At 42.7% G+C, this 23,802-nt stretch overlaps 1 protein-coding gene across 3 annotated transcripts in view; it reads left to right on the forward strand.

The window, feature by feature from the left end:
- The first annotated feature begins 864 nt into the window (after window positions 1-864).
- wdr19 (WD repeat domain 19) overlaps window positions 865-23,802 on the forward strand; it is an 80,427-nt gene continuing 57,489 nt past the window's right edge. For all 3 annotated transcript variants that reach the window (XR_004413083.1, XM_033027100.1, XM_033027108.1), the window contains exons 1-12: window positions 865-961; window positions 6,310-6,401; window positions 10,561-10,626; window positions 10,880-11,005; window positions 12,280-12,395; window positions 14,422-14,537; window positions 16,353-16,433; window positions 18,246-18,358; window positions 19,041-19,214; window positions 19,491-19,561; window positions 20,490-20,662; window positions 20,980-21,094. Coding sequence is in view for 2 of the 3 variants with exons in the window: in XM_033027100.1 (XP_032882991.1) it covers window positions 956-961; window positions 6,310-6,401; window positions 10,561-10,626; window positions 10,880-11,005; window positions 12,280-12,395; window positions 14,422-14,537; window positions 16,353-16,433; window positions 18,246-18,358; window positions 19,041-19,214; window positions 19,491-19,561; window positions 20,490-20,662; window positions 20,980-21,094 (1,249 nt within the window). In the remaining variant the exon portion in view is untranslated. The remainder of the gene's footprint in view (window positions 962-6,309; window positions 6,402-10,560; window positions 10,627-10,879; window positions 11,006-12,279; window positions 12,396-14,421; window positions 14,538-16,352; window positions 16,434-18,245; window positions 18,359-19,040; window positions 19,215-19,490; window positions 19,562-20,489; window positions 20,663-20,979; window positions 21,095-23,802) is intronic.

The following is a 23,802-nucleotide window of genomic DNA, read 5'->3' on the forward strand; positions in this document are numbered from 1 at the left end:
TCACTCCAGTCCTCAAACAACTTCACTGGCTTCCCATCTCCCACCGGATCACCTTCAAAATCCTGGTCCTCACCTACAAAGCCCTCCACCATCTGGCCCCCCCATATCTCACTGACCTCCTCTCCCCCTACCAACCCTCACGGTCCCTCAGATCCACATCAGCCGGTTTCCTCTCCATCCACAAGTCCAACCTCCGCAGTTTAGGGAACAGAGCCTTCTCCAGGGCAGCTCCCAGGCTCTGGAACTCCCTCCCCCAACTGATCCGCAATTCCGTGTCCCTCACCATCTTCCAGTCCCGCCTCAAGACCCATCTCTTCACCTCTGCCTATCCTTAGCCCCACGTCCCCCTCCCTTTTCATCTGTGCATTAATTGCCTTATTATTGTGTTTTGTATTGAATTCTGTCTTTACTTTGTGTACTAGTCATGTCTCTACTATTTATTTCATTCCCCTTACATGTTTTTCCTCTACATGCTCAATTTTTGTAAGGTGTCCTTGAGACTCTTGAAAGGCGCCCATAAATAAAATGTATTATTATTATTATTATCTTTGTGCTCTAAGATCTTTGGTATCTTCGTTCTGGGCCGGCGACGGGGAGGCGGGGCTCCGGCGGTCGCCAGGGGCAACGGGGGGACGGGGCTCCGGCGGTCGCCAGGGGCAACGGGGGGACGGGGCTCTGGCGGTCGCCAGGGGCAACGGGGGGACGGGGCTCCGGCGGTCGCCAGGGGCAACGGGGGGACGAGGCTCTGGCGGTCGCCAGGGGCGACGGGGAGGCGGGGCTCCGGCGGTCGCCAGGGGCAACTGGGAGACGGGGCTCAGGCGGTCGCCAGGGGCAACGGGGAGGCGGGGCTCAGGCTTCCGCTTTGCGTCATGGGAGGATAGGGGACGAAGGTCGCGCGTGCGCAGATGGAAGCTGCGATCCAGGCAAATGGTCGGCGAGAAAAATAAAGAGGGAGATGAAGGTGAGAGAGATGCTGAGGGTGTTTGAATCCACTGAGTACTCAGTCATGTGCTTTGCCCATCGACCTTCTCGCCGATGGTTAACCGGCCGGGGGAGCTCTGCAGCCCCGTGTACAAGAGGCGAGGGCCTGAAGCAGCCCCTGGCGTGGTTGCCATGGAGACGTGGCAGTTTGCACTCATGGGACGCTGGGCAAAGCACATCAACTACAAGTGTGGACGATATATATTCCTGCCAACTATGCACCACTCGCTCCGAACGTCCCTGCGGATATTTGCATTTAGTTGAGATTGAGGTCCATCAGGTTGCGGAGTGAAGCTCCCATCACAAGTGCTGGAGTAACTCAGCAGTCAGGCAGCATCCCTGGAGAACATGGACAGGCGTCATTTTTGGTCGGGACCCTTCTTCATACCCACTTTTATTACACAGGCCCCTTTCATGATTCGGCAAAATAAGTTCCACGGAATCTGAAAAAACTGGCAGCCAATGGATGTACAGATATCCGAAGCAGTGATTCTTCCATCCTTGCCTAAAACTGTTGCAGATCTCTGAATCTATTTGTTATCAATCCAGTTCTTCATTAGAAAGTATGAATAAGAAGATAGACTGTTCTAATATTTAGTCACTACTTTGGTCCTTTCTGCAGAATTGACTAAATCTCAAGAACTTACCTGAAACTGCAGTGATTTGGAGACGTCAGCTCATTTATGTCCACGTCTATAAATGTTCTATTACCCCCAAGCTGATTATTTCCCCCGCATTCATGATGAGGCAAAACAACTTTCTGTGCTGTAAACATTCTATAGCTTATATTCCTGCTTGCAATTACTACCCACATTCACTATGCAGTCCCATCCTACCCAAACTGCTCACTTACACTTGAAAATAACAATTATTCAACTTGCATTGAAATCCATTTTTGTTTCTATTCCATTTTTGAACCATTCTAACCAGGATTTTCATCAGTCACGCATTTTGTTTAAAGTTACCACAATATTTTCTCTTTAATACCAAAGCAATGGCTTATTCTGAGTTACTCCAGCACTTTGTGTCTGCCTTGTTGGCATTGGCTGGATGTGAGTGATCTTGCCTCTGAGCTAGAAAATAATGGTTCCAAGTTTCATATAATGGACATGATCACATAATTGGTGGACTCATCACTGTGTAGTGCTGAGGAAATGTTACACATTTAAAGATGCTTTTGTTAGAGGAGATATTTGAGTACCATTCGTTGTCTCCATTGGACAAAAGTAACAAATTGTGCCATGGCAACGTTAGAAACATTGAAAATAGGTGCATGTGTAGGGCATTCGAACCTTCGAGCCAGCACTGCCATGCAATATGATCATGGCTGATCATCCAAATTCAGTACCCCGTTCCTCCTTTCTCCCCATATCCCTTGATTCCGTTGGCCCTAAGAGCTAAATCTAACTTCCCCTTGAATACATCCAGTGAATTGGCCTCCACTGCCTTCTGTGGCAGAGAATTCCACAGATTCACATCTCTGGGTGAAAACCACAGATTCACAACTCTCTGGGTGAAATGTTTTGTTTTCATTGGCCATAAAGCATTGCCATAGCACTATTCTTAGAAGACCAGGGAAGATGTGGAAACCTGTCCAATACCTCACTCAATACCTAAATCAAACGTTAAAACAATGCTGGAGGAATTCAGCAGGTCAGGCAGCATCTGTGCAGGGGAATGGAAAGACAACCCATTATGTGCGTCAATTTCTATCCTCAGATGCTGCCTGACCTGCTGCGTTCCTCCAGCACGTTGTTTTTTTCTCTGCATATTCCTTTTGTCTACCTAAAAGAGATGATCTGATCAGTTATTTCTGTCACCTCTGTAAGCTCACTGTCCAATATTATATTAATGACTACAATTAATGTGTGCTTAATTAGCTGGTTGAACCTTTCAGGATGAACTGAGGTCATAATGCTTCAATGCTTCCTTCAGAGTGAAATATTGTCAGTATGGAGATAGAATGCAGAAATCTGTTGCTTCAGACTATTTGAGGTGAAAATAATAAAACAATATAAGGGAGTCAGAGAATGTAGCTTGCTATTGAAAAGCTAAATCTATGCTTCTGCAGACCATTTAAGATATTCTGAAATAATTGAAAGGGTTAGATGGGAAAGGGGAGTTGAAACATTATTTTATATAATTGAGCTAGATGTCATGGTGAATGACCAGGCTAATTGTCTGCCACATGCTGTATTTCTAGCCGTCTGTTTTAAGAGAAGGAGGGGAGAACTATACCAGAGAAACTGTTGGGATGGCGGTTAGCAGGGTGGCACAGTGGCACAGAGATAGAGTTGCTGCCTTACAGCACCAGAGACCTGGGTTCCTGACTAGAGGTGCTGTCTGTAAGGACTTTGTATGTTCTCCCCATGATCGCATAGGTTTTCTCTGGGAACTCCAGTTTCCTCCCACAAAGACAAACAGGTTTTTAGGTTCATTGGCTTCAGGAAAAATTGTAAACTGTCCCTACTGTGTAGGATAGTGCTAGTGTACATGATTCGCCGGTCGGCACGGATCCAGTGGGTCGAGGGGCCTGTTTCCACACTATATCTCTAAAACTAAATAACTAAAGGTCCAGAACGAAAGGAGGGCAAGGGTTATTAAATCAATGTGTTGGGGAAATAGGAACCATAGGAGGTCAGGGAGATTAGGCCAACAGCATCTTCAAATTCTCGTTCACCACACAACCACACCCCCCAAGAAAATCAGCTTGTCATAGAACTATACAGCATGGAAACAGATTCCTCACCCTAACTCATCCATGTTGACAAAGCTTCCTAATTGAACTAGTCCCACTCGCCTGTGCCTTCTCCATAATCATCCAAATAACTTTTAAAAGACATTATTGTACTTGCCTCTACTTCTTCCTCTGGTAGCTCATTCCATATACACACCAACTTTTGTGTGAAAAAGTTGCTACTCACGTCTCTTTTAAATCCATCCGCTCTCAACTAAACCAATCCCTTCTGTCACCTAACAAGCAGCTAACAATGGCCTGTTTCCTTTATCATCGTTACTTTTTTGCATATCTTTCATTCATTGTCCTTTATCTCTCGACATCATCATCTATATCTCTCGTTTCCCTTATCCCTAAATAGTCTGAAGAAGGGTCTCAATCCGAAACATCACCTTCTCTCCAGAGATGCTGCCTGTCTCGCTGAGTTACTCTAGCTTTTTGTGCCTGCCTTCTATTTTTACTCTCTTTCTGGGGAAAAAGGCTGCGGCTATTTGTCTTATCTTTGCCCTCATATTTTATGAGCTTCATGAGGGCGATAGATAAAGTGACCTCTCAGCTTCCTGCGCTCCAGAAAAAATAAGCCTCTTCTTATAATTCAAACCTTTACATCCTTGTAAATCTTTTTGTGTGGAAATTAAAAGTACAGTAAACTCTCGTTATAATCAACCAAACGGGGGTGGGGTGGGGGGGGGGGGGGGAAATAGTCCACAATAACCTTTTTCCACCATGGACATCACTGCCTGGAGCCCAGTCACTGAGAGCCCAGTGGGACCTCCCTCACCACATGGAGCGCAGCGGCCCAAGAAGGCCACCCAGCACTATCTTGTCCAGTGCAGCTGGGGAACAGCTATAACCTCTTTCACTACTGCTGATTCCGGCATTCAGAGATTGAGAGCAAAATGGAGCATTTGTGTGGCAGGGTGAGGAAACCCTGTCCTGCTGTAACTGATTTCCCATGACCAACTGCCCGCCCACAGTTCAGGGTGCAAGAGCATCGACTTTAAACGTTAACTCTTTTTCTCCTTTCAGAGATATTAACCTGCCTAACCTGCTGAGTGAACAAAGTCCTTATAACTAAATTGTATGTTTGTAACTGCAAGCTAAAAATACTAAAGGCTGTTTGTTACATTGTTTAATAGTTAAGTTCCGATCGAAGCGATTGCTTGTCAATTTCAATGCCTTGTCAGTTTCAATAGGGAGGTCAAAGGGCGTGAAGCACGGAGTAGCTCTAGCCTTCTGGAGTACAAGGCAGCTTCCGGCATACACTAGTAACACATAAAACGTATGTTCTTTCCTGTTAAAAACAGCAAAATGGTAAATATTTGCGCTGTAAAAAATTGTGGAAATAGGGGTAACCGTGAGAGAAAATCACCAAAATCACTGCTGCTCACTGACTTGCGAAAGAGCAGCGTGCCGGTGGATTAAGGACAAGTCCCGGCCCACGATCAGCTGGAGGCTGACTGAGCGGTCTGAACCCGAGCACCAAGGTGTAAGCAGCCGATGGAGCGGATCCCTCGGGACAACCCCCACTCTCCCCCCGGGGTCGGCGCTGTCCGGCCACGGCTCCACTCAGCCCCGTCTCCCCCTGTGCGGCCGCACTGACGGGCTGTGGGTCGGCAGCGCCCACACACACGGGGTCGGGTGGAGCGGGGCCGCGGCTCCGGGCAGCGGACACACGGGGCCATAAACCCAGCAATGTCCCCGTCAGCTGCAGCAGAGTTGGGGACAGTCTGGTCCCTTCGACCCCCACCACCACACAGGGTGATTCACCCGACCCCCACCACCACACGGGGTGATTCACCCCCGACCCCAGACCCTGACCCCCACACCTGGGTGATTCACCCCACCGACCCCCACCACCACACAGGGTGATTCATCCCCCTGACCCCCACCACCACACGGGGTGATTCACCCCCCTGACCCCCACACCTGGGTGATTCACACCCCACCACCACACGGGGTGATTCACCTCCGGGTGCCGGGCTGTCTGTAGCCCTGCTGCAGCGTTTCAGCCAGCAAACGCCGGTCATAGGGACAGACGGCCCGGGGTCCGCGAGTGTGGAACCAGTCAGCCTGGAGTCCGGATGCTGGGACGCTGTACTGGCAGCTATAGTAAGTGCTTACCTGACGTTCACCGCTTGTACTCCAGATGGTGTTGCGTGGCAACAGTACGGGTCAAGGGTCGTGACCCCAACTGCTGTGCAACCTCCCTTTAGCCTCTGCAGTGTAACTAGTAGCCTGTGTTCCTAAAGAGACCGTCCGCTATAACCAAAATCCGCTATAAAGATGTCCATAATAATGAGGGTTTACTGTACAAGAATATTTCTTCTCGTCGGGTGAGTTGGTTATTTCCAGGTTTTGTATGACACTTGAAAATATTTGGATAGTTTGGAAACATTTGCAATTAGTTAGTTAATGGAAAGGTTTGTATTGTGATAATTTCACTTCAATACTTATGATATTGTGAATATTTTTTTGCTATATTTAACAGTTTAAATATAGCTGTAACTGAACCCTACACCCAATCTCTGTGTTAAACGCCAAATACTTTTGTGTTTCTAAAAATACTGTTTGTTTTCTTTCCTGTGCAGCGAGTATTTACCATTTCAGAGAAACTTATTGCAGGTAACCTTATACAATATCACTGGCAGAAAACGTTGGGTAACTACATCGCTGTAACTGGGTAAGCTATTTACATATTACTTTACATAATCTATTAGAAGATCAAAATTCCCCTGTTATCAATTGGGAGTTAAAGCATTATTATTATTATACTTAGTGATATCATCTTTGTATTACACTAGTGAATTTTTTGTGTCAATTCTGTGCAAAATGGAAAGGTGGTAGTTTTCCTGGGCAATATGAGTAATGCTAATGTTCTAATTTTATTGGGTGCCTGCTTAGCACAAACACCACATACAAAGTCTGCAACCAAACATTTTCGTAGAATATGAATGAATGAATGAATGAATGAATGAATGAATGAATGAATGAATGATTGAATGAATGAATGAATGAATGAATGAATGAATGAATGAATGAATGAATGAATGAATGAAAGAATGAATGAATACTTCATTGTCACATGTGACAAGCCACAGTGAAATTCTTTGCTTGCATACCCAAGGAATGCCAATAGTCGCAACCTAAGAGCGCTGACAAAGTTACGTATACTCAGTATCCGCATCACGTCCCCCTTTGTTCTCCTCGTCGTTGTCCCCCCCTCTACCCCCCCCCCCCATGGCGGTCCCCCCACACCGGGTCCCAATTGTTCTTCTCCCTCCCTCACAGCGGTCCACCCACGCCAGGTCCTCCTTTGTTCCTTCCCTCTGCAGTGGCGTCCTCGCCCCACGTGGCGCGTCTTCATCTGTCGGTCGGTGCCATCATCGACCGCCGCACCAACCTCTCCACTATCGCTGCCGGGTCCTCACCGGACGCCTCCGTGGCGCCGACCCAGGCGCCAGCCGCGGGCTCTGTCTACGCATGGCACATGGGTGACCTTGGCCATGGGCTCCACCTGCAGCAAGCTCTGATCGGCGGGGGCTTCTGCCTTGCTGCCTCCGCCGGCCGTGGGCTCCGACCTGCGGAGGCTCCGGACTCGGCCGCGATGTGTCTGCCGCTGTTGATATGCTTATGGATTTTATACTCTGTAGGTGCTTCCTTCAGTAAGCAAAACTCAACTCCTTCAGGCTTTCCTTTCTAACAGTAAAATCTTAACAAGACTTTCCTATTCTTGTATTTTGACCACATTGCAATTAAGACTGCAACTGTAGTTTACTTTGTTTATTAGTTTCCTGCTAATAACAAAAATTCAAGATTTTTTCCTTCCTACCAAAGTGCATCACTTCTCATTTTCCTACATTATATTCCATCTACTAACTTATTGCCCAGTTGCTTAACCTCATAAGGAATAGGAGTAGAATTAGGCCATTTGGCCCATCAAGTTACTCCGCCATTCAATCATGGCTGATCTATCTCTCCCTCCTAACCCCATTCTCCTGCTTTCGCCCCATAACCTCTGACACCTGTACTAACCAAGAATCTATCTATCTCTGCCTTAAAAATATCCAATGACTTGGCCTCCACAGCCCTCTATGGCAAATAAATCCACAGGTTCACCACCCTCTGACTAAATAAATTTCTCCTCATCTACTTCCTAAAAAAACATCCTTTAACTGAGGCTATGAACTATAGTCCAAGACTCTCCCACCAGTGGAAACATCCTCTCCACATCCACTTCATCCAAGCCTTTCACTGTTCTGTATGTTTCAATGAGGTCCCCCTTCATTCTTCTAAACTCTGCAAATACAGGCCCAGTGCTGACAAACGCTCATCATAGTTTAACCTACTCATTCCTGGGATCATTCTTGTAAACCTCCTCTGGACCCTCTCCAGGGCCAGATGCAGGAAACATGTTCCCGATGTTGGCGGAGTCCAGAACCAGGGGCCACAGTTTAAGAATAAGGGGTAGGCCATTTAGAACTGAGATGAGGAAAAACATTTTCACCTTGAGAGTTGTGAATTTGTGGAATTCTCTGCCTCAGAAAGCAGTGGAGGTCGATTCACTGGATGCATTCAAAAGAGTTAGATAGAACTCTTAGGGCTAGTGGATCAAGGGATATGTGGGGAAGGCAGGAACGGGGTACTAATTGTGGATGATCAGCCATGATCACATTGAATGGCGGTGCTGGCTCGAAGGACCGAATGGCCTACTCCTGCACCTATTTTCTATCTACAGGTGCACAACCTTTTATCCGAAAGCCTTGGGACCAGACACTTTTCGTAATTCAGAATTTGTCGGTCTTCGGAATGGAAATTTTTTAGTGTAGATTTTAATGGCTGGCTCAGTGGTAGAGTGCTCGGCTCATATCCGCAAGGTCGCGAGTTTGCGCCTTGATCCCGGCAGTTACTCAGTCGCGAGTTTGAGTCTTCAATGTCGTTTTTTCTTGCAGAATAAATGTCTGTATGTAATGCAGTGTGTTGAATGAATTCCTGAATTTGTAAATGTGCCCGCAGCATTGAATCAACTCTCGCACTCATGTCACCCTAGCGGGGCTACATGCCCTTAGGCGGCCTAGCTCAGGGATTCTTGAATCCCCGAGCTAGGTCGCGAGTTTGCGCCTCGATCCTGGCAGTTACTCGGTCGCGAGTTTGTGTCTTCTATGTAGTTTTTTCTTGCAGAATAAATGTTTGTATGAAATGCAGTGTAGGAGAGGTGTACTGACTGTGTGGGCAGAACTTTGGAAGTGATTGCCCACCAGTCTAAAAAGCCGATGTGTCTCCCTGTCCCTGGGATAGCAGGGGGCGATCAAACAGCACAATACCCCCCTCCCCCTCCAACTCCAGAGGAATCCGCTCCCCGATGGACCGCTACGGCGACAAGTGGCAGTTTGCCCACAGCCCGAGCTGCGCCCCCTCATCCGCCACCCCAAGAACAAGACGTACCTTGCACACCATCAGCTTCTTCCCCTACGTGTTCCTCTGGAGTTGGAGCGGGGCTGGGCTGGAGTTGCTGCTGGATGTGGGTCTCTGGGATCTCCGTGCTTGCAGTGGGCCTGGGGGTCGGTGTCCCGTTGGTCCTGACGTCTCCGGCCACCCCCCTGGACAGGAGCTGAGACTGGGAACTGTACCGCCCTTGCCCCCTCCCTCTGCAACTGCAAACAACCCCACTCTCCTGCAAGGGCGGTACAGTTCCCGGAGGATGGCAGGTGGCCGGAGACGTCAGGACCAACAGGAACCCGCTCCCCGATGGACCCCTACGACGCCCCGAGCTGCGCCCCGTCATCCGCAACCCAGGTTCCTCTGTAGTAGGAACCAAAGATCTTTGGTTGGAACGGGGCTGGACTGCTACTGGCTGTGGGTCTGTGGGATCTCCGTGCTTGCAGTGGGCCTGGGGGTCGGTGTCCCGATGAGGGGGCGCAGCTCGGGGAACGGCTTCTGGTGGTCCTGACGTCTCCGGCCAGTTTGCAGTTTTCCTCTGTAGTTGGAGCGGGGCTGGGCTGGGCTGGGCTGCTGTTGGCTGTGGGTCTCTGGGATCTCCGTGCTTGCGCTTGAAAACGTTCACCGAGGGCGGTGTATCGTGAGTCTACCGTGGGAACTTTTTAACTCAGCGGGCAGGCCGCAGCATATTGTCAATTATTAACCTTCCCGCGCAATATACCCTCACCTTCTCTTTTATGAATGGGGATTTAGTTCCCCTTTCTTCGAGGACCGACCGGAGGTTCCGCTGTCACCTCTGCGAGCCGCCCTCGGTGAACGTTTTCAAGGACCTTTCTTCAAGGACCCCAAAAATGGCCGCTATTCGGAGGTTTTCGTTATTTGGATCTTCGGATAAAAGGTTGTGCACCTGTATTTATATATACATAAAAGTCAGCATGAAGGTACAGCAAATAATTACGTTTTGCTTGGACTGGACTGGACTGTAATAGTTAGGAAGTGACAAGAGACCACAGATGATGTAATTTGGAACATTAAAGTAAAAGTATAGAAGCCTTGCTATAAGTATACAAGGAATTATATATCCACATCAGAAATAGTGCATGGCTTCAATCAGGAACAACATGCAACCTGATGTGGAGATGGCTGATCACTTAGTACTTTTACAGATTTGCTGTTTAAATGAAAACAAAGACCTGATTAGAAAACATATCCTACCCACATTTTATGATGATTATTATTCCCACAATGATTTTGGTTTGATGGTCATAGAAAACTGCAGAATGGATTTAACAATTAACTGCACTTTGTCAATGCATGGTCATAGTCATTTAATCTTTGAGGAGCTTACACATATTGATGTTTTTAAACTTACTGTTAAACTTAAGCTTATTGGTTTGTCTCAGGTCTGACCACACAGTGAAGATCTTTGATCGACATGGACACAAAAGGAATGACATTAATCTTACAGGGTATGAAGAAAATCATTGTATTTTGAATTGCTGCTTATAAAGGCAGCATCCCCCAGTGTGATTAATTTGCACCTTAACAACTCAGGTGGGAGTTTATAGTCCAATTTAACTGTATATTCCTCAATAATCTGCAACATTAAATAAATATAACATTTATGGGAATCTCTAACAATTACCTCCAAGCAAATAAAACTAAATTCTCAAGTTAAGGTTAAGCTTACATATAAATATCTTTTCCTTCTGGGTCATCTAGAGTTTGCATTTCTATGGATTGGGATAAAGATGGAGATGCCTTGGCTGTGATTGCTGACAAATCAAATACTATCTACCTATGGGATGCAAACACTCACAAAACATCACAGCTGGACAGTGGTATGAGGTGAGCTGACTAATACTGAAGTAAATGTTTTTCTTATTTTCCAACAAATTCCTTCACTTTTAGGAAGTTACATATTTTCAGGAGCTATTTTGCTCAAACTGGGTTTTCTGGGTCACCTAGAGAATAATTATAGTATCCAAAATTACTAAACAAGTAGAAACTACTGATACTGGTTTACAAAAAAAGACAGAAAGTGCTGGAGTAATTCAGCAGGTCAGGTAACATCTCTGGAGAATGCATCAGGGCCCTTCTTCAGGCCCTCTAAAGAAGTGTCCTGACCTGAAATGTGAACTATCCATGTTCTCCAGAGATGCTTCAGACCCACTGAGTTACTCCAACAGTATGTGTGCTTTTAAAAAAGCTTATTGTTTTTAATAACTCTTAATTTTTTCAACTTTCCCAGATGTCTCTGAAACAATGAAAAGAACTTCTGACAGCACGGGCTGTGCAGAATAGCTGCAAGGGTGAGGTTTTGGTTATTGGGATTTACAATGATTACTATAAAGTTCAGATGGCTCCAGCAAGATCTGACCCATTGAAGTTGAAGGGGGGGGGGGGGTTGATGGTAATTTTTTTTAAATGGAATTTGAAAACACATGACAGCTTGCATGTAATATCCAATTTAGGAAATTATGACCAAAATAGATAAACAGAAAGTAGACAAAATGCTGCAGTAATTCAGCGGGACAGGCAGCATCTCTGGAGAGAAGGAATGGGTGATGTTTTGAGTTGAAACCCTTCTTCAGACTGATAAACAGATAAACAGAAACTTGAACATCATTAATATTATTGGAAATAATTTGTCCTTTAATTGCATTAACTGCAAGATGTTCTCTTTCAGAAAGAAAATTGGCTAATTGATATTTCAAAGTAGCTAATGTAACATAACTTCAATTTAGGCATAAGAATAAGTACTGTTGAATTAGAATTGTTAATTAAGGATTAGAGGCTGCTTCATTATGAGTTGGATAGACTGCATTAAAATGTCTTTATGTATTATTTAATGTAAATTGCATTTTAAGTCTCAAGCAAGATCTGAAAGCTTTTGTATATTGGACGTTTTCCTTTTCGTGGCAGCAGTTTGGATGAAGTACTATTTACTAAGATCTGGTAGATCTGTCTGGATAATAACCATCTGATTTATTTTCTCACCTCTGCAGAAAGCTATGCAGTTTCTGCAAATTCTTGGCATGCGACGCAGGATTTACTTTGATAACCCTCTGCATTTCACCTTCAGTCTATTTATTATTCTTAGTTATGATATATTTTTGCAGGGACCAGATGTCATTTTTGCTGTGGTCAAAAGCAGGATCACAACTTGCTGTTGGAACAACCAAAGGAAATCTGCTTGTCTATAACTTACAGACTTCCCGTAAAATCCCAGTCCTTGGTGAGTAAAATGTGACCTATGTGAGATCCAAAATGTTCCTCTATCTTTTGAAATTTACAGTGATTTTTCCAGTTAGTCTGAACATTTACATTTCCTATGTGTTTAATATCAAAATTCTGCAGTAACCTTTTATATTTAACCTTAATTTCCTCTTGTATGTGGTTGGACGATGTCTTAAGTAGATGGAGAATCACTTTACACAGAAATGGATTTCAGCCAATGTTCTGACTTAAAAGGAGAATAGCAAAAATACAAATATTCTGGAAATCTGAAATAAAGACTCTGAGAATGTCACATAGCATGTGTACAGAGAAAAATAATTGATGTTTCAGGTCCATAAATATGCATTAAACACTGCGTAGCAGTATACACAGTAGGAGTGGGAAAGAATGGAGAATTATGATGTCCACTGTCACTCTGACTATCCTTGCCCTCTTACCCCAATCCAACAAATTCCATCACAGGCTTGAGGAACAGAATCTCATCTTCTGACTATGCCTGTAACAGCATTTAAGACTCAATGTTGATTACACCAACTTTAGATAATCAACCTTTCCAGTTTGTATCAGAATATGCCAGTTCTGATTTTAAAAAGTCATCCAACGCTAACGTTATTTCAGTTTTTCTCTCTTGGAGGATTTGAGTCAGAGAATGTATTAACTGGGAGTGGGAGTGGGTGTCAGTTGACAATGATGGTGGTAGAACAACGAGAGGACTCTGAGTGTAAACAGGGCAGAGAGAGGATTGAAGGAATGAGGAAATGTCAATGAGAGGAAATTAAAGTATAACATGTTTGAAAATCTCAGGAAGTCTGACAAGATCTGTGGAAGAGAAACAGTTAACATTTCAGGTTAAGAAGAGGATTAGTTAGATGGTTGTCTGGTGGAGCATGGTTTGGGAAGGGCAGGTGATGAATGTTCTGGTTGAACAATGATGAGAGCTAAGGTTGTTGGGTTTGGGGAATAAGAAAGATTTGGACAGAAAACCAAGAGGGTTGGATTGAGAAATTGATTATGGGAACATTTACGCAGCTGGATATTTAGGGAGGATGATTAGCATTGGGGATGTGAGCAGTTATCAGAAATGGTGGTTGATGACGGGATTCAGAAAGATGATTGATGGTTGCGTTACTGCAGAGAGTTGAGAGATTTGTACAGTATTCTGTGAAACGCTGCCCTATTTGGTGCCTTGAAGAGAAAATATAAAAGGGCAACTGTTCTATAATCTGATTGCATAGGAAAGTGCCGTGGGAACAGAGCTTGTTCCCAGGGCTGGTTGAAGTATCCTTGACATGAAAGATTGACCCTGATGCTGTTTGATATTCTGTTTTCTTACCTTTTGAACAGGCCATCTCCAGGTTACAAACACCCAACTTATGGGTTCCTGACGTTTGAACTAGTTTACATAACATTATTAAATTCAGAAGTCCAATGTATGAACAAACCATTGTTTTTATGAACCACAGAACTAGCTTACTTTTTCCACTTTTAATAATTGTTCGTATCAATCTTATACGCTTTTGATGCTATTCATCAAGAGTCAAGAGAGTTTATTGTCATATGTCCCAGATAGGACAATGAAATTCTTGCTTTGCATCAGCACAACAGAATATAGTAGGCACGAATACAGAACATATCACATCAGTGAGTCCATATACCATTATATAAATATATACATACAATAATAAATAAGCAGATAAAGTGCAAATAAACAGATAATGGTCTATTAGTGTACAGAGATTAGTTTCAGTTGAGTATAGTACCGTAGCAGTCTGGTTATCTTACCCAGTGATTTTTGTGTATTTTCCAGCCTATGGACAAAATCAACTTCTGGAGGGGTGTAAAAATGGAACCTGTTCATTACCTGGAGCGGCCTGCATACTGTTAGACATTACCACACATTCTAGCTCTCCCTGTGCTTCACATGCATGGAAATGTTGGCAACAGTATCTGTCCCTGGACTTTATTCACTAAAGCTTTGTGCTTCTTTAATCTAAACTAGCTTTCCTATCCATTTTCTTTCTCAGGAAAACACACAAAACGCATCACTTGTGGTTGCTGGAGTTCCCAGAATCTGCTTGCATTGGGCAGTGAAGACAAAACAATAACTGTTAGCAATCAGGAGGGAGATACCATTAGGCAGGTAAAAGAGAGAACATGTTATAGTTTTGTTTTCCAATTGATATATTATGTTAAAACTGATGACATTTGAAATATGTTAAATTTGATATTAAAATTACCCCAGATAGGAAATGTAGTCTTAAAAGCCTGCAGAATCTTTCAATTAAATTTATTGTGTTGGATTTATAAGTTCATGATTAAATACTACATATCGTATAAACTACATTGTGACCTAAAATGACGTAGTTCTGAACTTTCAAGGTCCGAATTAGACATTCTTGAATTAAAAAAAAAAAAATCCAGGAGTTGGTATAATGCAATGTTTTCCTTTTATTGAAATAATTTAAAGTTGCTGATGCCTACCTCCAAAACTGTAAAATATTCCTTTATCCTGGTCAAATAGTTTACATACTCCTAGCCCCAAACTATAATACAGCAAAACCTTCTTCACAAAGTCCATCAATGAAACATGTGAAATCTTATATCTCAGTAGAGGTTACTTGGTCTGTTGGTCATTTTGAACGCAGTTAACAATGAAACAAATCCTGCCAGAGTCATACAGCACAAAAACAGGCTCTTCAGCCCGATTTGCCCACGCTGAGCAAGATGCCCTATCTACACTAGTCACACCTGCCCGTGTTTGGCACATATCCCTCTAAACCTTTCCTATCCATGAACGTCCAAATGTCTTTTAAATGTTATTATTATACCTGCTGAACTACACCCTGTGGCAGCTAGTTCAATTTACCTACTACCCTATGTGCGAAAATGATGCCCCTTGGGTTCCTATTAAATTTCCCCCCTCTATTCTTAAACCCATGTCCCCTGATTCTTGAATCCCCCTAGCTCTCCCTTTCCCTTTGTCCTCATGATTGTATTCACCTCTATAAGATCACCCTCATCGTCTAGCGCTCCAAGTAAAGTAAAGTCCTAGCCTGCCGAACCTCTCCCTATAGCCCAGGTCCTCAAGGTCTGGCAACATTTTGTAAATCTTCTCTGGACTCTTTCCAGCTTAACCACATCCTTCATATAACAGAAGATGGACACAAAAAGCTGGAGTATCTCGGCAGGACAGGGAGCATCTCTGGAGAGAAGGAATGGGTGACGTTTCGGGTTGAGACCCTTCTTCTGAAGAAGGGTCTCGACCCAAAACGTCACCTATTAATGTTGCCTGTCCCGCTGATTTACTTCAGCTTTTTGTGTCTATCTTTGGTTTAAACCAGCATCTGCAGTTGCTTCTTACACACTCCTTCCTGTAACAGGGTGACCACAGTTGAACACAATACTCCAAATTTGGCCTCAACAATGTTTTGTACACCTGTAACATAACATCCCAACTTCTATACTCAATACCCTGACTGATGAAGGCCAATGTGCCAAAAGCCTTCTAGATCACCCTATCTACTCCTCGGGGCCCTGCAATTCACTCTGAAGGTCCTGCCATGGTTTGACTTCTCAAAATGGAATACCTTGCTGTTATATGTATTGAACTCTATTAACCTTTTCTCAGCCCACTTGCCCAACAGATCAATATCCTGTAAGTAATAAAAAGGAACTACAGATGTTGGTTTATACCAAACAAAGACACAAAATGTTGGAATAACTCAGCGGTTAAGGCAGTATCTCTGGAGAAAATGGATAGGTGACGTTTCAGGGCAGAACCCTTCTGCAGTCAGTCCCAAATCATCACATATCCATTTTCTCCAGTGATGCTGCCTGACTTGATTAGTTACTCCAGCATTTTGTGTCTAAGATCCTGTAAGTCTTGCTCTTATTGTTTTAAGATTGCTCTGGATTTATTGCATTTGATCATCCTACATCATTTTTGTTTCAACAGACCACGGTGAGAGCAGAGCCAAGTGACATTCAATTCTCGGTGATGAAGACTGATGAAAGGGCATCTGTGGGAGAAAGCACGGTTTGTTCCAAAGAAAAAACAATGATATATGTTCATTCAATTCTTATTAAATTGATTGACCACCTGAAAATGGTGCTGTGAAAAGGTGTGTTGAGATTGTTCAGAGTTGTTTTACTTAGAAGGACCAAAATTCCCTGAGGCCTCATCCTCCACTGGATATTTGATGTTTAAAGTCATGTCTCCAGGTATATTGTCAGTTCCTTCCCAAATGCTATGGGTTGTCAAGAAATGAAAGATGAGGGTTTGCACTATTTGCAGAATGTTGTGGTTGTCTGTCCTATGAAGCCCCAAGAAGATCAGGGTAACTTCTGGATAGTCCATCAAGCAGTGGAATTTTTTGTAAAGATAAGCACATTCATGGAAAAGACATTATGATTCTACAAGGAAGACAAAAATGCTGGAGAAACTCAGCGGGTGAGGCAGCATCTGTGGAGCGAAGAAAATAGGCAACGTTTCGGGTCGAGACCCTTCTTCAGACTCATGTGAAATCTACAATTTATTTCAAACCTAGATTTTCCTTACTTCTCTGCTATCACTTCACATCAAGAAAACAATTTATTTGATGCCACTTTTATCAAAAAACATTCATATATGGTCTCTTCATGCAAACGTACATGGCCCAGAGATGAAAAAGGCAGAACTGGTGTAATTTTTGACATCTCTCCACATCCCAGTTTTCATTCTGCCCTCCCAACTCAGTAATTTCAAAATTATTTCAGGTTCTACAGAGGCTGGTTTACAAAAAAAGACATGAAATGCTGGATTAACTCTGCACTCTGTGTATTTTTTTGTAAACCAGGTGACATTTCAAGTCAGGACCTAAGAAGCGTCCCGACCCGAAATGTCACTTGTTTATGTTCTCCAGAGATGCTGCCTGGCCCACTGAATTACTCCAGCACTCTGTGTCAATTTCAGAAATTTGATTATTGATGGGTTATTATTCTTCTAAAGAGCTTCATAGTTCTACTTATTTTCATGGTCTCAATAATATTGGCTTGATTTATGTGAGTCATGCTGGCAGCAGCCGCAAAACCCCTATCTCTAGAACCTTTGCTAGCATAACCATAAGAACAGTAACATTATCTTATGTCTCATAACTGTACATACCAGTACAGATCATAACCTCACCCAATATTTTTCCACCTTTCCAACTCAGAAATGCTGAGAGCATTTATAGACTCCCAATATGATCTAGATTGAGGATAAATTCGAGTTTTGTAATAATTTGCTCAATCATTCTGAAATTCTATTCCAAATTTTATTTTGAGCAATATGTTGTAACTTTCCTCCTCTTCACTTCCTGGGTAATCCCTCTATGACATGAATGATTTGATCCTGCTCCAGTCTTGTGAATTTTAAGATTGCTGATGAACTCACTATGGGAACCACAGACTCTTCCACAGGCATGAAGGGCTAGTCTGTCAGGTGAGGTGCTGCTGCTTATGTTGTGTTACTGCATGCTGCCAATGCACGGACTGGAGTTTTCCTTACCATCGCAAATGCTCTTCTTTGAGCAATCATGGGCCAGGGATCCTCAGGAGTCAATGAGTATGTTGCATTTCTTCAGGAAGAACTTTGCAGAATCAGTGTTGGTGGTATTTTTTTAGTGTCTTGTGGTGCCTGTTGCTATGCGTAGTCCAGGTCTCAGAAACATACAGTGGAGCAGGGATCACTGCTGTTCTATACACTGTTTTGTTCCAGGTCTTGTTCCAGGTCTGAAGTATTAACCTTGAAAAACCTCTTTCCTCAATAAAGCTATACATTTGTAAAGGCTCTGTGGATTTAATTTGTCACCGATCTGTCTTTTTTCAGGTCAGTGCTATTGTGGGCAAGAAAACACTCTTTCTGTTTAATTTGGGTGATCCTGATAACCCTATTGAATTGGCATTCCAGCAACATTATGGAACCATTATATCTTACAGATGGTGAGTTTATGTTAATCTACATGATGGGAGTTAAATTAAATGGATAGAAATTAGAGTCTATTTGAATGGTTAAAAAGGGCAAGAGACAATGCATAATTAATCACTGTTGCATTGTCACAGATTTGTTGGTATTATTTAAAGACTACAGAGTCCTCATTTGTGCCTGGCTAGCTTTCTTGAGAACATATAGGTTGCTAAATAAATGTGACATTTTATGCTTTCTCAGTCAGTCTACTTTAGGCAATCTGAGTATTGTATTTTTCATGGTGGCAATAAATATGCAGTGTCCTTTTTTTCTAAATAAATGATAAACTTACAGTGAATTTTCCCTATCTTTCAAACTTGTTCAATTGCATTGTATGTTTAAAAACAGAGACACTAGGTGGAACATACAATACATCAAGTATTTTGAAGAGTAACATGCACGATCAAACATGGTGCCAATAGTTGCAATGCCACAGTTATCTTACTGTTAATATTTCAGTTAAGATAGTGTTCCAGTGTTTTTTACATATTGAGAAAACCTCTAAGAGGTTTTGCTAAAATATAATGTATTGGAAGTACAAAACACTTGCAAAATGTTGCTACGTTTTCAATTTATACTTATTATTTCCTTATTTTATTTGGTGAATGGCTGTTTTTTAATCTTTTTGTAATACTACACCCACACCTTGTGTTTCAGGTATGGCGATGGGTACATCATGATTGGCTTCTCTCTAGGTTACTTTATAGTAATTTCAACACATATTTGTGAGATTGGCCAAGAACTTTTCCAAGTCCACAACCATAAGGATAGTTTAACAAGTATTGCCATCTCTCAATCCTTGAACAAAGCTGCTTCATGTGGAGACAACTGGTATGTTATGTTTTAATTATTGCATTTATCTTGTCTGGCTTTATTGCTGTTAAGAAATTAATTATGTTTACTTGCCTTTTGTTTCGCTAATTTAAGGTGAGTCCTGTATATAATTTGTGCCAGTTTGTATATAATTTGTGCCAGCTCTGTAAACTTTCATAGATGTTAAGAAAAGTTTTGAACCTACTACTTTGGTAGATTGTTTCTATTGAGGAACTCTGTTTCTTAATTAGGTGTATCTTCTTATGAAGTAATTCTAATATTATTTCTTACCAGCATTAAGATCCACGATCTGTCAGAAATGAAAGAAATGTATGCTATTATAAACCTGGATGATGAAACCAAAGGTAACTACTGGAAAAGAAAGTTTGATAAACCTTTGCACTATAATGGTATCAACACGTTCCGTTTTAGGGTACCATGGGCATTTTGAGATTCCGAAGGTGATATATAAATGCAAGCTGTTTTTTCCTTTGCATGAGAAAAATTACTCAGAGATTAATATACTGCACAGTCACAGTCAGAAATTTTCCTATGTCAGAAAATTCTTCAACTGAGCTAGAAGGGTACTCCTAATTTGGGCCAAGAGAAGCTGACTGGCAAGGGTAAGCAGAAGGACACAGATGTGGTTGATGGACAGAGAAAGGAGACAGGAATAGCAGGTATAAGAAGACAAATAGAAATCAAGAAAGAGGATACACTGTTGTGGCATGCAGCTGATCTAGATGCACTGGCAGCTTCTAATGATCCTGTTCCCTGTCATTGACAGTAGCTGTAAGTGATGGCCTATAAACATATGTAAGAGTCACAACCTGAGAATCGGGATTATGATTTTCAGGGCTAATCTCTGTCTCAGCAAAACTATAAAATACATTTTAAATAAATAACTGCATGGAGAGAAGAATCATGGATGGGGCTATTTGTTAAGGTGTAAAGACTATCTGAACCAAAATGCTTTAACGATAGGCACACGTATAGCTTTGAAAACCCCTTCATTGAACATAAGTATAATTGGATACATGTTCAACAGCTCATAAATGCTGACTTAATGTTGGAGTATAAGTTTGAACGACATAGCATAAGAAGGAACCCCACAAATTAGTATAGGACATATGAACTGAAACTTATAGATAATTGAGTGGCTACATTTACATTCAGAAAATTAATAAAACCAGCAAATCTGTTTTGTACTCGCATTTACCCACTGTATTTATCTCAAAGATGAATTAAATTGCAAACAATATTATGTACCGTATTTTAATATCAAACTTTCAGGTCTGGATCAACTATCTTGGACAGATGATGGACAGTTGCTTGCAGTATCTACACAGCGTGGGACTCTGCATGTTTTCCTTACAAAACTTCCAGTTCTTGGAGATGCCTGTGGAACCCGCATTGCTTTCCTGACCTCTCTGCTGGAAGTCACAGTGGCCAATCATGTTGAGGGAGTATGTGCATTTATAAAGTTATCTTGAACTTTGACTTGTAGATCAGAAAGTTATGAAACTCCTTAATTACTCTTTGCAAATGACAGTTGATGCAAATCACTTCTTAACTCTCTTTAATTAATAAAAACTTTGATCTAACATCAATTACGGGGGGAAATTTCACGCTCTTTTTTGTGATTTTATTATTAATTTTGGGCAATTGGATTGATGTTTGATTTGAAATGTTATAGATCAAGCATTAAGTTCATCAATTTGTCTAACGTTAATTTTGTCTAACTAAAATCTTAATTAGTTACCTGTATTTATTTTTTCCCCAGGAACCAGAAATCACAGTTTCTGTTGAGGTAGAGCCTAACTTTATTGCTGTAGGCCCATATCACGTGGCTGTTGGAATGAATAACCGAGCTTGGTTTTATGCCCTTGGAGAAAATCGTATGTTCACAAAAATGCTTTGAACAAATATCAAACATTAATGAAGAATAAGCGAGTTCGGTATCTCGATAAAAGCAAGCAATTTGGGATTTGTCAAAGGTCATTCTGGATTTTAAAAAAACTAACGCAGTGCTGTATAAACTATAAATTGTTAACTATTCTACCAAGGAATTCATCTAGAATTCTGTCAACTCAACAGCTTCCTTTCTTGTTCTGCTGTTCACACACTACTTAGTCTCCGTTCTAATTCAGTTCATTAATCTGCAATTATGAGATATTCAAAAAGTTAAAGAATTTATTATTTTAATTTAATTCTTAATGTGTTTGCTACTGGAATAAGAAAATATTACTTGTGTTTGAAACATTTTCTTATCGTTATTCATAATTTATGAGTAAAAATATATTTAATCTGAGGCAGGCAGCGACTGTAGCAGTGTGATGTGGGCTGATGCTTTACCTACAGGCGGTGTGAATGTACCGTTAAGGCAAAGATTAATCTCTGAGTAAAACTGAGTACAGGGTTGGCCCTGTGAAGGAGACACAAATCTGATATAAGACATTTAACTGCGAAATGCCTGCCCTTTAGTATTGGATAGATTGAGTGGAGGGTCTGTGCTGTTCCACGTTTGCGGTGGTTGCGGTGCATTTCCCCCAGCCATCTCGCCCAGTGCATGTTGACCAGCATAGTTCGCCAGACCTTGTTAGCAGAGGCTCTTTGTGCAGGTGTTACCCGAAGCCCAAAGGTTTTGTGGAGGTTCTGGGTTAGGATTGGGCACGCTGTGAGCTTGCGAGAGGGCCGTCAGATCAGATCAGCCCAGGTTGCCAAGTGGCCGAAGTACGGATTTTAATGGGTCGTTGTTAAACTGTTCCGTCTGTGCGGCATCGCCAGCTTTCTCTCTCCCAGATCCCCCACCCCAACTGTCGACAAAGTCTGACTGAGAAAATGCTCCCACTCATATTACAGGTTGGCTCCACATTTGCCCACTTGCTGGGGTGGGCGGCGCCTCCTTGAAAGAGAGCGAGAACAGGTCCCGTCAGCTGGGGAGCTGCGCCCCACTCCTGAGTGAAGCCTCCCAATTGTATGCCCTGACAAACTGAAAGCAACCCCAGAGGTTAAAGCGACAGCATCTTTATTTAAGTCAAACCCACCTCGAAAGTTTAACCAGCCTGTTCGAATCCAATCTGAACTTTCCAACCTACCCCTCCACACAGCACATTCTCCTTGTTTCCTTCAATCCAGGAAGGTTATTTAGATAGGAATCTAATTGGTTGACCACACAACTTGTAATTCGTTTAAATCAAATCGAATTTGAATGGCTGTGACTCAGGCTAATGCCAGAGATTTGATAATTGACAGGTTCGTTCCAGGCATTCTCACGTTTTCAAGGCTGTTGCTGTATTGAGTCAATAATTTTAATAGATACAATTGTGGATTTGTGCAGCCTGCAGTACGCTGTGGCCTACTGTTGACATATTTGACGGAATAATTTATTTATAAATCTCATTGAAATGAATACGCAGGTCCGTACGCACACAGTAGCTCAGCTGGCGAGAATGTTTATCCCGAATGATCCATGACCTGGGCATGCGCAGTTGTAATACCGAACTCGCTTATTGAAACTAATTGTTTGGAATGTATTTATAAAAGGCATTATTTTATATAATTTAACTGCAATGAGGAGAAACCTGTGAGTGCTTCCCAGTTTTTTAATGGCAACAAATGAATTTTTAATTTGGTTATGATTAGTTCAAATGTTAAGCCTTTCGAAATTGATGCTCGAGATTTAAAAAATATTTTTCATAATTTTCTCTCATCCCCATTTCCTTTAAAACTGTTATTCATAGTCTAATCAAGTGTTTATTTACACCTGCCTTAAAATATTCAGACCCTGCCTTTCCCATACTTTGAGGAAGACCAATGACGTCCTTGTAGATTAAAATTTGTCATCTCTGCATTAAATGGATAACCCTAATTTTTAAACTGGCCTCTAGATCCTCCCACAAGAGGAAATATCCTCCCCACGTCCATCCTGGAGAGATTGCTTAGAATCTTAAAAGGTGGAGGCCTCGGACACAACTGAAGTCTGCGATGGCAGCAATGACAGAAATAATCATCAGCACCCAACCAATCTACTTTAGTTTAGTTTAGAAATACAGTGTGGAAACAGGCCCTTCAACCCACCGAGTCCATGCTGACCAGCAATCACCCATAGACTAGTTCTATCCTACACTAGGGACAATTTACAGAAGCCAATTAACCTACAAACTTGCACGTCTTTAGAACTTAGGAGGAAACTAGAGCACCTGGAAAAATCCCAGACAGCCACAGAGAGAACATACAAATTCCACACATCTGTTGTCAGATTGACCAGGGTCTCTGGCGCTGTCAGGTGGCAACTCTGCCACCGCCCCACCGTGCCTCCCCCCTTCCCCCACCGTGCCTCCCCCCTTCCCCCACCGTGCCTCCCCCCTTCCCCCACCGTGCCTCCCCCCTTCCCCCACCGTGCCTCCCCCCTTCCCCCACCGTACTCCCTCAGCACTTGATGCACTAGGTCAAGGGGCCTCCAGGTTTCCATAGTGACGTCACTTGCATAAAATTCTGCTCCGTCATCAACTTTCTCCAGATAGCTGTGTTTGCTCTGTTACTAATTGAATTAAGAAGCTTGGTTGCCTAAACTTGGCATGTGCGCCCCTAAAATTGAGGGGCT

This window comes from Amblyraja radiata, chromosome 1 (assembly GCF_010909765.2).
Source record: "Amblyraja radiata isolate CabotCenter1 chromosome 1, sAmbRad1.1.pri, whole genome shotgun sequence".
NCBI classification, from domain to species: Eukaryota; Metazoa; Chordata; class Chondrichthyes; order Rajiformes; family Rajidae; genus Amblyraja; species Amblyraja radiata.